At 46.0% G+C, this 14,070-nt stretch overlaps 1 protein-coding gene across 1 annotated transcript in view; it reads right to left on the bottom strand.

Annotated features, from left to right (window-relative positions):
* HKDC1 (hexokinase domain containing 1) overlaps nucleotides 1-14,070 on the bottom strand; it is a 49,863-nt gene that overhangs the window by 23,931 nt on the left and 11,862 nt on the right. Inside the window, exons 3-8 of the mRNA XM_003994002.5 lie at nucleotides 13,455-13,603; nucleotides 13,210-13,329; nucleotides 8,119-8,214; nucleotides 6,996-7,095; nucleotides 4,662-4,845; nucleotides 1,016-1,171 (exon numbers count right to left, since the gene is read on the bottom strand). Of these exons, the coding sequence (XP_003994051.2) occupies nucleotides 1,016-1,171; nucleotides 4,662-4,845; nucleotides 6,996-7,095; nucleotides 8,119-8,214; nucleotides 13,210-13,329; nucleotides 13,455-13,603 (805 nt within the window). The remainder of the gene's footprint in view (nucleotides 1-1,015; nucleotides 1,172-4,661; nucleotides 4,846-6,995; nucleotides 7,096-8,118; nucleotides 8,215-13,209; nucleotides 13,330-13,454; nucleotides 13,604-14,070) is intronic.

Below are 14,070 nucleotides of genomic sequence, written 5' to 3'. Positions count from 1 at the left end.
AAAATAAATAAGCTGGCACCTAGTAATAGAATAACGATAACAATATCAACAATGATCATAGCAGCCACCGTTTACTGAGCCCTCACTATATGCCAGGCACTTGTCTACAGATTTGACACATATTAACACAACCCTCACAACAATCCTGGGGAAAGTACTGGCATTACCCTATTGTACAGAGAGAGACCTGAGGCACAGAGAGGGTAACTTGTCCACAGTCGCATAGCCAGGAATTGCAAGGGTCAGGATCTGAACTCAGGCAGTTAGATCACGAGCTCACCCTTTTAACCACCCTGTACTATTCTGCCTTTCACAGAAACGCAGTCCCTGCTATGCTGTGCACAAAATCAGACTCTAGGAGTCAGATGCCACTCCACTGAGCTCAGAATCTAAACTGATTATGAAGCTCAGGGCAATGCCAGGGTTTCTAAGCCTGAGGAACAGGACCCTGAGTGGACTGGTTCCAGCCGCCTTCACCAGCCCTGTCCCCATTGCAGGGACCTCTGTGTGAGGTCTCACATCACCAAAGCCAAAGTCAGTCTCCAACAGCACCAGGTAGAGAAGGTTCTTGCTGTAGCAGGAGTTCTTACCTTAAGATTCCATGCATGGGAATCTTTAATGGGTCCAAGAATGCCCTAATAGTGTAAGCAAAATTGAGTACAAATGTACATTTTTATGGTAAAAGGTCCAGAACTTGAATTAGACCCTCAAACAGGTCTGTGGCCCTAAAAAGGTTGTAAGTGACCACTTTAGGGAGGAAGAAGGCAGGAAAAGAAAGGAGTTGACCTGCAACCACAGAATCCCTGGCTGATGAAACCAACAAGAAGCCACACTTGAGCCATGGTAGGCATCGCCAACCCACCCGAAGCTGGGTCCAGGTCCGAAGTTGTCCTGGTGAAGATCTGGACAGATCTGGTCCCTTCAGCTGGACCACTACCATGATCATACCACGCCTTGGCTCCCCACTCTAACCTTCTGCAGAGTCAAGGTGAAAAGGACCCAGCCAGCCACTTACTTCTCCATGGCAGCCACATGCCGTGTTTCAATCTTGCCCTTAGTGTGGAGAGCAGAGGATTTCTTGCCGCCAAACAGGAGGCCTGCCTTGGCCATCTTCAGCAAGATGATCCTGACAAGTTCACCCAGGTACAGGCCGCTGATCATCTTCTCAAACCTACAATTTGGTGAGCAGATCAGTAGCAGCAACACCTGTAGTTATGCAGCATCCTTCCCAATGCTCATGAGCTATGGCCCAGGATCAAGAGCAGGAGAAACAGAAAGACAACTCCATGGGTCAGGAGGCTTCAGTCCCCATCCCAGCCCGGGGTGCCCTTGGGAGCTCACTTATTCTCTCTGGGATGCATTCTCTTCATCTATAAAAGGAGAGGGGGGGCACCTGGGTGTCTCGGTCAGTTAAGCGTCCAACTTCAGCTCAGGTCATGATCTCACAGTTCACGGGTTCAAGCCCCACATGGGGCTCTGCGCTGAAAGCTCAGAGCCTGGAGCCTGCTTCAGATTCTGTGTCTCCCTCTCTCTCTGCTCCTCCCCCACTTGCACTCTGTCTCTCTCTCAAAAATAAACATTTTTTAAAAATTTATAAAAGGAGAGAACTATGCTTCCTATGCTAGAGGAGACCTAATATTCCTTCCTTCTCACAAAGTGCTTGAATCCAAGGATCTTTATCACAAATCACCCCTGGCCACAGGAGTACCATTCTCATATTAGGTATAAGGAATCTTGACTTCATGGACTTCAGGTGATCCCAAGATCACCAACCATGGCATGACAAATCCAAATTTCAGACACTTCCAATTCCTATACCATGCTTTTGTCCCAGAGAGAAAGATGCTGTGTCTGTAGAACCACAGAGGTTCTACAATAGTGTGGATGACATATCCCACCAGGCTACCTACACCTTGACTTTGAATTTGTATCCAACAAGCAATTACTAATTGTTTCCCAGGGAAAAAACTAAATATAATTTTTATTCTCCAAGATAATAGACACAAAATCAAGGACAACCTGTTTTCTAATCAACTTTACCTATTTCGTTATAAAACCTCTTAGAACATTGCAGAAGCAGAAGATAGTCAAAAGAAATCCTGGTTGGGTTTGGGGGATGAAATTTGTTTTAAGTGAGATGGAGAGAGTGAGGACGACAAAGTCCAAAAAATGGGTCCCACTCTCATGGGCCATGACTGCTCTGTGTCACCAGTGAAACAGGTATGTGCTGGGGAGCAGGTACGTCCAAAGCAGAAATTTGTTTTCCAGGTATGCGGTTCTAGTGCTTGAATCGTTTCTAGGAGGGACTCAAAATATTTATTCATCAGAGCTTCTTGGGAAAATGGCTGGGACTAGAAAGATTCCCGATGAGCCTGGAACATCTTACCGGGCCAGAAAAATAAGGAAGTACTTCAAGAGTGATGGGAGCACATGGTTAAGGACACAGGGGACCAGTTTGGAGAAGCTTCCGTTGGTCATGTCCAAAAATATTTGAGCATCAAAATAAATAATGATAAGAAGAACCCTCCATTAAATAAAAAAAAGAATCCATGAGTTCATATTAGTATAAACAAATAAATGGAGGAGATAGGAAAGCTGTTATTTACAGTAAAATAACAACGAATAAACATGGAGGGAATAATAGATTTGGAAATTCATCAAAGGATGCTAAAAGTAAAGAGTGAAAGTTTAATGAGAAAGGATATTTACATAGCCTCAAAGCAGGCTTCACCAGATACGTATTCTTTACAGAAGGAATAACAATAACCTTCTGGTAGAGAAACCTTTGCATATCCCCTTAGCCGAGTGATTCGAGGTAGCATCACATGGGATGGAACACACAGCATGTGCTTCCAGATGTGATGCACTGAAGAGGAAACATCGTCCCCTCTGTGATATTCCTGCCAAAAATACACCACCTGAATCTAATCATGAGGAAACATCAGGGAAATACAATTGAGGGATATTCTGTGAAATATATGGCTTATATGTCTTAAGATCATAAAAAACTAAGAGACACTACAGAAGATTTCCAGATTAAAGGAAGCTAAAGACAACAGCAACAAGATGTAATGTGTGAGCTTGAACTTTTTCTCTTTTATAAGGGACAGTAATGGGGCAGCTAATGAATTTTGAATAAGTTCTATGAGTTAGATTAAGTATTTATTTCCTAATTTTGATAATTATACTTTGGTTATGTGAGACAATACACTTGTTTGCAAATAATACATTTTGAAGTATTTAGTCCTGAAGGGATACTATGTTTGCAACTTAGTCCTCAAATGGTTCAGAAAAATAATTCTATTTAGACATTTTGTATATATGTGTATGTATATACATGCACACAGAAACAGAGAGAGAATATTAGTACCTAAGGAATCTGGGTGAAGGGGAATTTTGTACAATTTTTGTAACTTCTCTGTAAGTTTGAAATTATCCAATTTTTTTTAAATTTTTTTTTAACGTTTATTTACTTTTGAGACAGAGAGAGACAGAGCATGAACGGGGGAGGGTCAGAGAGAGAGAGGGAGACACAGAATCGGAAACAGGCTCCAGGCTCCGAGCCATCAGCCCAGAGCCCGACGCGGGGCTCGAACTCACGAACCGTGAGATCATGACCTGAGCCGAAGTCGGACGCTTAACCGACTGAGCCACCCAGGCGCCCCTATTCAATTTTTTTTAAGAAAGCCTTTTCAGGAGCTCCTGGGTGGCTCAGTCAGGTAAGTGACCGACTCTTGATTTTGGCTCAGGTCATGATTTCACAGTTCGTGGGATCGAGACCCACAACGGGTTCTACACTGACAGCAACAAGCCTGCTTGTGATTCTCACTCTCTCACTCTCTCTATCCCTACCACGCTCATGCTCTCTCTCTCTCTCTCTCTCTCTCTCAAAATAAACAAATAAACTTCTTAAAAAACTATTCTTTCACTTTGAAAGGAAAAAAACTAACAAAACAAAACAAAAAAAGAAAAAAATTTTAATGTTTATTTATTATTTTTGAGAGAGAGAGAGAGAGAGAGAGAGAGAGAATCTGAAGCAGGCTCCAGGCTCAGAGCTGTCAGCCCAGAGCCCGACACGGGGCTCGAACTCACGAACCGTGAGATCATGACCTGAGCAAGGCACTCTGCTTGTTAAGGCAAGTTCTGGAAGCTCAGCATGCAGGCAGAGCTGGGGCAGACTCCCAATAGTTACTCCACTGGTGAGTGTGGGATGAGAGCTGGGAAAGACCCCAGCTGCTTGATCAGGCCTCTGAGAAAGTGGGGGGACAGGGGAGCCCTGGAAACACCAGTGAGGGACTTGCCTGAGTCCTGCTCCCTTGGCCACACCGGTCTGCTCTATGGCCCCTCGTCCGAACGCACCAAGAGGGCAGGACCCGAGTCCTTGGGTTCACGGCGTATCTCCCCTGCCTCACACATATGTGCTCCGGAAATATGGACTGAAATTGAATCAGGAGTATGACCTAGGGGGCCTCACTCCATTTCCTTGCCTTCACTTTCCACAGGTGTCCAATGAAACTGAAACACAAGCCTCGCCTCGCAGAATCACTGTGGCAGGAAACTAGTCACATCTAGAAAATCTGCCGGGTATAAGGTGTACCTGAGGGACTGGCAATTTACTGTAAATTCCGAGGCCCCGATTTAGAGCACACGAGGGGACTCACAGCTGCTTCCCAGGGTTGAGAGAGCCAAGGTCCAGCTCCCGGTCGAACTCGGTGCGGATGTCTTCCAGAGCCCCGTCGTCCCCAAAGGCCCCCCACTCCGTGTTGATGCACATCCTGCCCTCGTCGCCTTCCACCAGGTCAATGTTGCTCATGTCCTCCATGTAGCACGCGTTGGTGCCAGTGCCTGAACAAGGGATCAGAGCGAATACGCAAAGACGGAAGGGCTCCCAGCTGGGCAAAGACAGAGAGAACTCTTAACTGCCTGAGAGTCCTCTGAATGTACCACAAAGTGCTTTTGATCCACTTCCCGGGCCTGGTTCTCACTGAGGGAACAGCTTTGGCAAGCCTGGAGTTCATGAGGAATAAAGCTGACACGCCAAGTCTACACTTCTCAGATGTTAATGGTTTGCTGTCATGAATGGGGTCGATTGTGAAGAAGTCCCTGATGAATATGCATGAGAGCTGACAAAGCACATTTACAAAGAGGAGGATGAGTTAACCTAACCTTGGAAATTAAAAAAAAAAAAAAATCACTAACCTACTGTTAATTTTTTTAATCCTTTCTCTAAGCTACTTAGCGTCTTCTCTATTTGATGCTAAAAATATTCTGTACTCATGGCCTGCCTCAAATTGTTCCTAGCATAAGCTATATCCTTATCTTTGACAGTGATTAGCTATGACATAAGAGAGCAACATTCCATTATTCAAACACAAAATCACTCCAAGGAGATTCCTCACACACTAGAATATTGGGGAGTGACTACAGAAGGGCACAATCTGTTTGGGACCTACTGGGCTGATGAAAATGTTCTACAGTTGGATTGTGGGGATGGTTAGGAAACTCAAAATTTACTAAAAATCACTGAATTTGTATCCCTTAAATGAGAGGATTTTTATGGCTCAATAAAGCTGCTTAGAAAAATTATTTTTTTAGAGGATCTCCCCCTACCTGATGCTCTGGTCTGAGGATTTTAAAGCCAACATGAGAAATAAGAAATGAGAGAAGCAGAATGTAATACAGTACCCAGAGTAAGCTTTTCTAAGAAGTGTGGACTCTATTTAGGCGTGGCTCCCAGTCTGCATGGTGCCACACGTGGTCACCAAGACACGGTGACAGAAGATGTGACTGGCAAGCGCCCATCCCATTCTGAGCTGAGGGCTCCGGAAATGGGAAGGCAGATCAAGCCGCTTGGGTGCAAAGATCCCGCCCTTTGGGAAAGTCAGGCTGAGGAGAAGGGTTGGAAATCTAAGAGAAAGCAATTCAGAAAACTCTCCCCAGTAGTGGTAACGGAACGGGAAGGTGGCAGGAAATATTCAAGAACAGTGGATAAATCTAATGCATTTGGTTTTATTGTCCCCCAGACTGCCTTCTCACGGCCAGCGTCTGGCAGACTCCCTGCCAGCTCAGGTGTCGAGAACCACCCACCGGGCACCTTCGTGGTGCTGCGACGTCCCTGGTCCAGGCCCCCACCATGTCTCGCCCGCACAGGAGATACGGTGACCTCTTGGCTGGTCACCTTGCTTCCATTCTTGCCCCAGTAGTCAATTCTCTTTGGCTGACACGGCAGCCGAAATGAGCTTTTTAAAAACGCACACTCCATTTACCCATTCCCCACCCAAAGCCTCCAGTGCCTTCCTGCCTCCCCTCGGAGTAAAAGCCAAAGACCTCATGGTAACTCTGTCCTGTGTCCCACGCGATCTGCCCAGTCCCGTCCACTCCCTCGGACCTGAATAGCCTATGACTCTCAGCCTTCACTCACTTTGGTGCGGCCCCCATTCAGCTTTTTAGGGTCCTCGAGCATCCCAGACCAATCCCACCTCAGAGGCCATAGGTTTCCTCTTTCCTTCTCAGCGACTCTCTTCCTCTCTGTCTCCACTTTGCTCCTTCCTCCTCATCACCAAGGTCCCTGCTCAAATGTCACCCCTTAGAGAGACCTGCCCTGATTGCCTCGCCACACTCACCCTCGGTCACACCACCCTGCTTGTTTGTTGTCATCACCCTCACCGCCACCTGCAGTTCTATTATTTGTTTATACCTTTCAGGCCTTCCCCCCACTTGCCCACTGAAAGCTCAGGAACCTCTAAGTATTAACTCACCACTGAAAACCCAATGCAGAGCATGGGGCCTAGCACACAAAAGGCATGCAGTAAATACTCGCTGAATGAACGGATGGATGGATGGATGAATGAATGTTTTAATTTTCCATTTCCCTATGTTACTTCTCATAAATAGGAAGTGTCAGCACCCTTCCACAGAATTTACTCAGTTGGCTAAAACTAAGCCCCAGACGAATCCGTTTTCCCAACCCGGAGAATCAAGTCAAATTGAGTTACCAATGATGACACCAACTTCACAGTAGGGATCATCATAGGCGCACGTCATCATGGTCCCCACGGTGTCATTGACCAAGGCCAGGATGTCCACGTCTATGTCCTGCTTGAACACAAGTCCCAAAGGACATCAGTGGATGAGAAGGAGGCATTATTATCCCTTTATCTTTCCCCACAGAGGAAGCGAAAGCGGTGAAGGTGACTGAGACAATTACTAGACCCTGCCTGCTGGGCCTGCCTGGAAGAAACAAGGCCTCTATCAAGGTTCCGGGATCTAGAAAAGAGGAATGGCAGTCGGGAGCTAAACAGTGGAACCCATGCTCCTGCCTTATGGGTGAAGGTCTCCATGCAATGAAATATGAGTGACAGACCACCAGGACTGCAGTCTTGATCTGAGAAACACCAAAGAAAGCATATTTATTCTGGGACCCAAGTCCTCCCCCACGGGGACAGCTTAACCAGCCTCAGCCAAGTCCTCTCTGTGGGCAGCACTAGGGACATCCCATCTGGGTTTCCCATGTTGGCAGGTCAACTTGGGTTATTACCTTATGGTTCCCCCAAGGTTTGGGGGGACATTTTAATGTAAAACGAAACAATAAGAGAAAAACACAAGATACAAGAGATTGTGACTGCATGTTTAAAGAGAAAAAAGACTGGAAGGGTATACATTAAAATATTCCTCGTTGTCAGGATAACAAATAATTTGGGTTTATTTGTATGCTTTTTGGCTCAGCAAGGAGCATGTCTTCAGGTATTTAGATTATTATAAAATTTACTCAACGAATAAAGATAGCCCATGAACAGTGGAAAACAGAAGAGACAGCCAGACTGGAGAGAAAGCAGTCTTTTAAGCTCAGAGAGGAAAGGTGGGGCTAGAGCATCACACATGCATAGGGCCTAACCAAGACCCTCTCAGCAGGCTGGGCCACCTTCCAACAGCAATTGGAACCAGCTCACCAATTGGAACCAAGGCTCACCAATGGGCTCATCCAAATTGGTCACAATTGGTCACATCTACAGGGAGACCTTCCCTAAGATCCATCCCATCTCTGATCCTCCCTCTGGGGCAGGCAGAGTAGGAGACCTCACCTCAAGAGAACTGGGCTGGGACTGGTGAATTCCTCACCTTGTGTTTTTTTATAGCTTTGGCCAGACAATCCACCACATCGGTGTCTTGAACTCCACGTGCCTTAAACTTCTTGGTCCATGAAATCAGGATGCCCTGGGAGAAGATTTCAGAGCCAGTGAAAATGAGGAAGGTGCTCAGTTCTGAAAACGAGTGGCAGACATTTCATGCATAAAGTGCAGCCCCATGGCTTTCTCTTCTCTTAGCTGAACCCCCCCCCCCAATTCTTTCAGCATTCCTTCGGAGGGTTTTCCTAATAATCTAAACATCTTTATTTCATGTGAGCAGTTTGAAATAGCACACACAGTGGCAGAAAGAACAACTGCTGAGGAGTCAGAACACTTGGACTCACAAGATATTAGACAAGTCATTTAACCCCTCCGAGCCTCAGTTTACTCATCTGTGAAGTGGAGAAACGTCATATCCTGCCTCGGCCCCAGGAATGCTCTGAGGGAAAGGCCTGGCATATGGTAGATACACATTGTGTGTGCAGAATATGTGGTCGGCCAGGTCCATGAAACAGAACCGGCATGGTGTTACCTGGCAGGACTCCTTTGGGAACTTAATTTCAACTTAGAAAAATGGTTCTCTATTTGCATGATCAATTAGTTGCTTAAAATTGGTGTTTCCCAGAGCACCTCACTGGCTCAGCTGGTAGAGCGTGCAACTCTTGATCTCAGTCAGGGCCATGAGTTCAAGCCCCATGTTGGGTGTAGAGATTACTTAAAAATTAAAATAGATAGATATTTTTAGTGTTTATTTATTTTTGAGAGAGAGCTTGAGCGGGAGAGGAGCAGAAAGACGGGAACAGAGGATCTCCAGCGGACTCCTCCCTGACAAGCAGTGAGCCAGATGTGGGGCTCAAACTCACAAACTGAACTGTGAGATCATGACCTGAGCCGAAGTCGGATGCTCAACTGACTGAGATACTCAGGTGCCCCCAAAATAGAACCTTTTTTACAAAATTGTGGTTTCCCCAAGAGTTTTGTAAAATAGCAAATAATCAGAATGTTTTAGCCTTAGAAGAGAATTTTGGAGACAAGTGATTTGCCCGCAGTCAAAAGCAGCTGAGCCAAAATTCATAAACTCCCCGACCACACCCTCCCAATCCCTTCAGTTTATGGATAAAGAAGCTGGGATTTTTTAGAGAGTAAGGAAAGTGCTCTAGAGATAGCACAGTGAGTGAAGGGTCCAACTGGAATGCGGTTGGCGGAATCCTGAGCGGCCACCAGGTCTTTTCCCCTGCACCACAGCGCCACCTAGTGGCAGCTCTCCCTAACTTCTGCCGTCACTGGTTACGGGAACAGCCTTGCTTCATGGGATAGAATAAAAGACTAGGGTGGCGTCCCCCCCCCCAAAAGTGTACTGGAGACATGTGGGACTTATTGAGGGCACGGCGTACGGGGGTGTGGGGAATAAATGCTTGTGATATATAGTTAAGTGGAAAAAAGGTACATACAATTATATTTTCTAAAACTATGCATACGGCAATAACATCAGTGTTGAAAATAGACATGGCTGGAAGGGAAACCAACCATTCAAGTAGCGGGGGTATCTCTGAGAGTTGGGATTAGAGGTGACTTCTGTTTTCTCCTTTAAACTTTTCAATTCCTACCCTCATCTCTCTCTCTTCTACATTGAAAAGTATTACCATGTTATCATTAGAAACACATACACAAACAAAGAAATTTCTCTCTAGCTAAGACTTTTCTGTTCCCTCACTTAAAAACAACGAAAGAAAACAACCACAGCAAAGTGACCGCCCCTCTTAAGTCCCAGGCTCTTATTTTCTTTAATCATCTTTTAGTTTCACAAAGAAGCCTCCCTGGCCACCCCATTCTCAGGAAGGCTTTCCCTTCCCGCCTCCTTCTGCACTCAGTTTGTCAGCCCCCACCTTCTCCAAAAGCCCTTATTTTAGTGCGACAAAACCTATGTCTGCAGCAGAACCATGATTAAATAGCTGTGCCCACACTGAGTTATTACCAGTGCATTTCCTGTGCCTCAAGTTTTTCTACTTTTCTTTAGGCTTCACTGAAAGGCAGTTTGGGGGGGGGGGGAATTTTATAAAATACAAGTATTCAACTAGACTTTGATGAGAAAAACCAGTTTTCCCTTCCTCCATATAATCAAGCACTCTTCCCAAGTTTAAATGTTACCTGAAAATCCTTACTGGGGAAATGACACAAAATGGGTCAAAACGCTTCCAGGCACCTGCTGCCATTTTAAACAAAGTTCTAGAGCTATGTCTCTGGGAAGAGTGGGTGGGGGCTTGTGAGCTTGGGCTGTGTGGCCTTGGGCAAGTCTCTTAACATCTCTGAGCTGCAGCTTTTCTCACATATGAAATGATCGTAGCTACTTCATATGATTGCTTGGGGAATTTAATGAGATAATACACATAAAGAGTTCAGCACAGTATAAATACACTGCCGAAATCTGAAGTACAGTGCCATTATTATTATTATTATTATTATTATTATTATTATTATTACATAAAGATGCAGGCAGGGATTTGACTTAGATAAATGCCAAAATCCCAGATAAACAAGCTATACATTCACCACCAGTTATCAAGAAAATATACAAGTTTGGTTTTCAAACTCAAATGAACTCCAACAGAGCTCGAGAAGTCTCTTCCTTCTTCCTGGGGTCTCCCTTTCTGAGCTCGAATAAAAGGTGCTTAACTATTTGGTGAATCTGATCTCAAATCTGGAGGCCTAATTTCCAACGACTCCTCCTCCCCCTTCCTCTACCGACTCTGGGACCTCTACTCCTCCAGCCAACAAAGCTGATGACACCTCACAGCCAGACTCCAACTGGCCTCTTCTAACATTCTCTGAAACCATCTTAATTTTTTATTTAAAAAACTTTTTAATGTTTATTTATTTTTGAGAGAGAGACAGAGTGCAAGCTGGGGAGGAGCAGAGAGAGAGAGGGAGACACAGAATCCAAAGCAGATTCCAGGCTCTGAGCTGTCAGCACAGAGCCCAACACCAGGTTTGAACTCATGAACCACGAGATCATGACCTAAGCCAAAGTCAAACGCTTAACTGACTAAGCCACCCAGGCACCCCTAATTTTTTTAATTTTAATTTTTTTTTAATTTTTTTTCAACGTTTTTTATTTATTTTTGGGACAGAGAGAGACAGAGCATGAACGGGGGAGGGGCAGAGAGAGAGGGAGACACAGAATCGGAAACAGGCTCCAGGCTCTGAGCCATCAGCCCAGAGCCCAACGCGGGGCTCGAACTCATGGACCGCGAGATCGTGACCTGGCTGAAGTCGGACGCTTAACCGACTGCGCCATCCAGGCACCCCTAATTTTAATTTTTTTTAAGAGAGAGCGCACACAAGTGGGGGAGAGGGGCAAGGGAGAGAGACAAAATCCCAAACAGGCTCTATGCTCCACATGGAGCGCAATGCAGGGCTTGATCCCATGATCCTGGGATCATGACCTGAACCAAAATCAAAAGTCAGATAAATTGACTAAGCTACCCAGCACCCCCGAAGCCTTTATACCAATTTTTTCTAATCCTTTTCTTTTTTAAGTTTATTTATTTATTTTGAGAGAGTGCATGTGTGCATGTGTGAATGGGGAAGGGGCAGAGAGAGAGGAAGAGAGAGAATCCCAAGGATGCTCTGCACTGTCAGAGGAGAGCCCAATGTGGGGCTCAAACTCACATATGGTGAGATCATGACCTGGGCCAAAATCCAGAGTCAGATGCTTAGCTGACTGAGCCACCCAGGTGGCCCTAATCCCTGTTTTTATAAAATAATAAAAATGTGAACCTCAGCCCATCCCCTGCATAGATGGATCATGGCAAGTTCCCATTCAAGTAAACGATTGATTGAAACTCTTAATTGTCAGATAGTTAACAATCAGCTATTAGATACAAGACACTGTGCTACAGATTCTGGGGGTGGAGAAAAAGAATAATATAAAAAGAATAATATAAAATAGCACCTTCCCTCTAGAAACATCTATTGAACCGGGGGACAAGGTACTGAAGCACCAAGAGACAAGTTGCATGGGGATAATCATTGTGGTGACCCTGCAGCTACCATTGATGCGCCAGGCACAGTGTTGGGCACGTCGCAGAGGCTTTGTCTAGGCTTCCCCTCAGCCTGGCAAGTAGCTATTATTATCCCCATTTTACATACGGGAAAACAAAGGGCTCAAGAAGTTAAGTAACTTGACCGGGGGACACAGCTTCTTTTGAGCCATGATTCAAAGACAAGTCTGTGGGACATGAAAACCCATTCCTTTTCTGCTATTCCACACTGAAAAGTGGCTCATGCCAGCAATAGCAAACACATCCCAAGGCCGTCCGTGATATCAAGGTGCTCCATGAATTGTCAGCTGGGTGTCCTGACCAGTACGTGCAGGAGGAGATCATGGGCCACCACCCCAGACTGGTGTGGCCTGGGGAGACCTGACTCTTGACTGTGACCCCCTGGCCCCAGAAAGCTCGTTGTCCTTTTATATGGTCCCTATTTGTTTTTGCAGATTTACATAGCTTGGGTTTGACTTCTCCCTGTTTATCAATTGAACATCTGAGTCACACAGAGTTGAGACCCCAGCTGGGTAGTGACAACAGTCGCTCCAATGACCCCACCTACATTCTCCTCCTAAGGGCTCACTGGAGAGGTGAGACTCCGTGAGCCTTCCTGCTCTATTCCAGTCAGCTATGTCAGCCGTGCTAAGTGTGGCCCCCACCCCGGAGGCTGTAAGAAATCCAAACCTAAGTCCCCACAAATTAAAAAACTCTCAGGTGGGGCTCGGCAATGTGTGTCTAACAAGCCTTCTAGGGGATTCCCACGCAACCAAGTCTGAGAACTAAAGGGTAAAAACTATTCTGTTGTCGTGTGCTGTGCCCATGTCAAGTGCAAAATCAAGGCGGCCACATTTGCAAATTCTTTGCCTCACAATTCCACCTCATTGTGCAAAACAAGGAAAAGAAAAAGAAAAAGAAAAAAACAAGAAAACTCTTGCTGACCTCTCCTGTTCCCAGCCTGACTCCTGAACCTGCCCACATTCTCCAGCCCCGAACCCCAAATCCCACACAGCTTCTTCCCTCCCCGGCACGAACCTTACCTCTTCCAGTTTAGTCTGTCTGCAGGGAAAAGAAAAGGTTAGGCCAAGGGGCAATTTCTTATGCTTCAACCCTTTGGTCTTCATGAAATCTGCCAGACAGTCAGCTACGTATTCAAACAGCTACAGGGAAGAGAAAGCACAGAACACTGGGCTAAGGCATGGTCACTTATAAACTTGATGCCAAGGCCTTCCCCCCTCCCCCCCCCACCCCCCCACCCTGCCTCACAGAGTCCTTGCCCCAATACCTCTGAGCCGTTTCCTCGGATAATTTCATTGGGTGTTGGGTAGAACTGACTCTCCATCTGGACGTTTCTTTTCCCCTCTTCAGAGACCTGCACCTTCAAGACTCGAAACTTGGACCCTCCAAGATCCAGGGAAAGAAACTCCCCTTTTTCTGTTAAAAAACAAACTCATCTTTTATTGAAGGTCTGTTATACAGCAAACTCTGCTTTAGAAGTTGGACATGTAATAAATGTCACTAAATCTCACAACCACCCCATGAACTAGGTATCATCATACCCACTTGCTGAGACTCTAGAAGTACAACCATGAGCTGAGCCCTCCCAGTAAGGGGCAGAGCTGGGGTGTGGCCCAAACCTGCCAGACTCTGCAGCCTAGGCCCCGCCCGCTGGGCCGCGCTGTAGGGCATAAACGTGGAGGCAAATGCAAACCCACTTGAGGCAGGTGGTATTAGAAATGGGCCTTGGGGCACCTGCGTGGCTGTTGGTTGAGCATTTGACTCTTGATCTTAGTTCACATCATGATCCCAGGGTCATGGGATCAAGCCCTGCGTCAGGCTCTGTGCTGAGCATGGAGCCTGCTTAAGACTTTTTCTCTCTCCCCAACTTGAGGGAAGAAAAG

This window comes from Felis catus, chromosome D2 (genome assembly GCF_018350175.1).
Source record: "Felis catus isolate Fca126 chromosome D2, F.catus_Fca126_mat1.0, whole genome shotgun sequence".
NCBI lineage: Eukaryota > Metazoa > Chordata > Mammalia > Carnivora > Felidae > Felis > Felis catus.
This window is presented reverse-complemented; position numbering and strand designations above follow the sequence as displayed.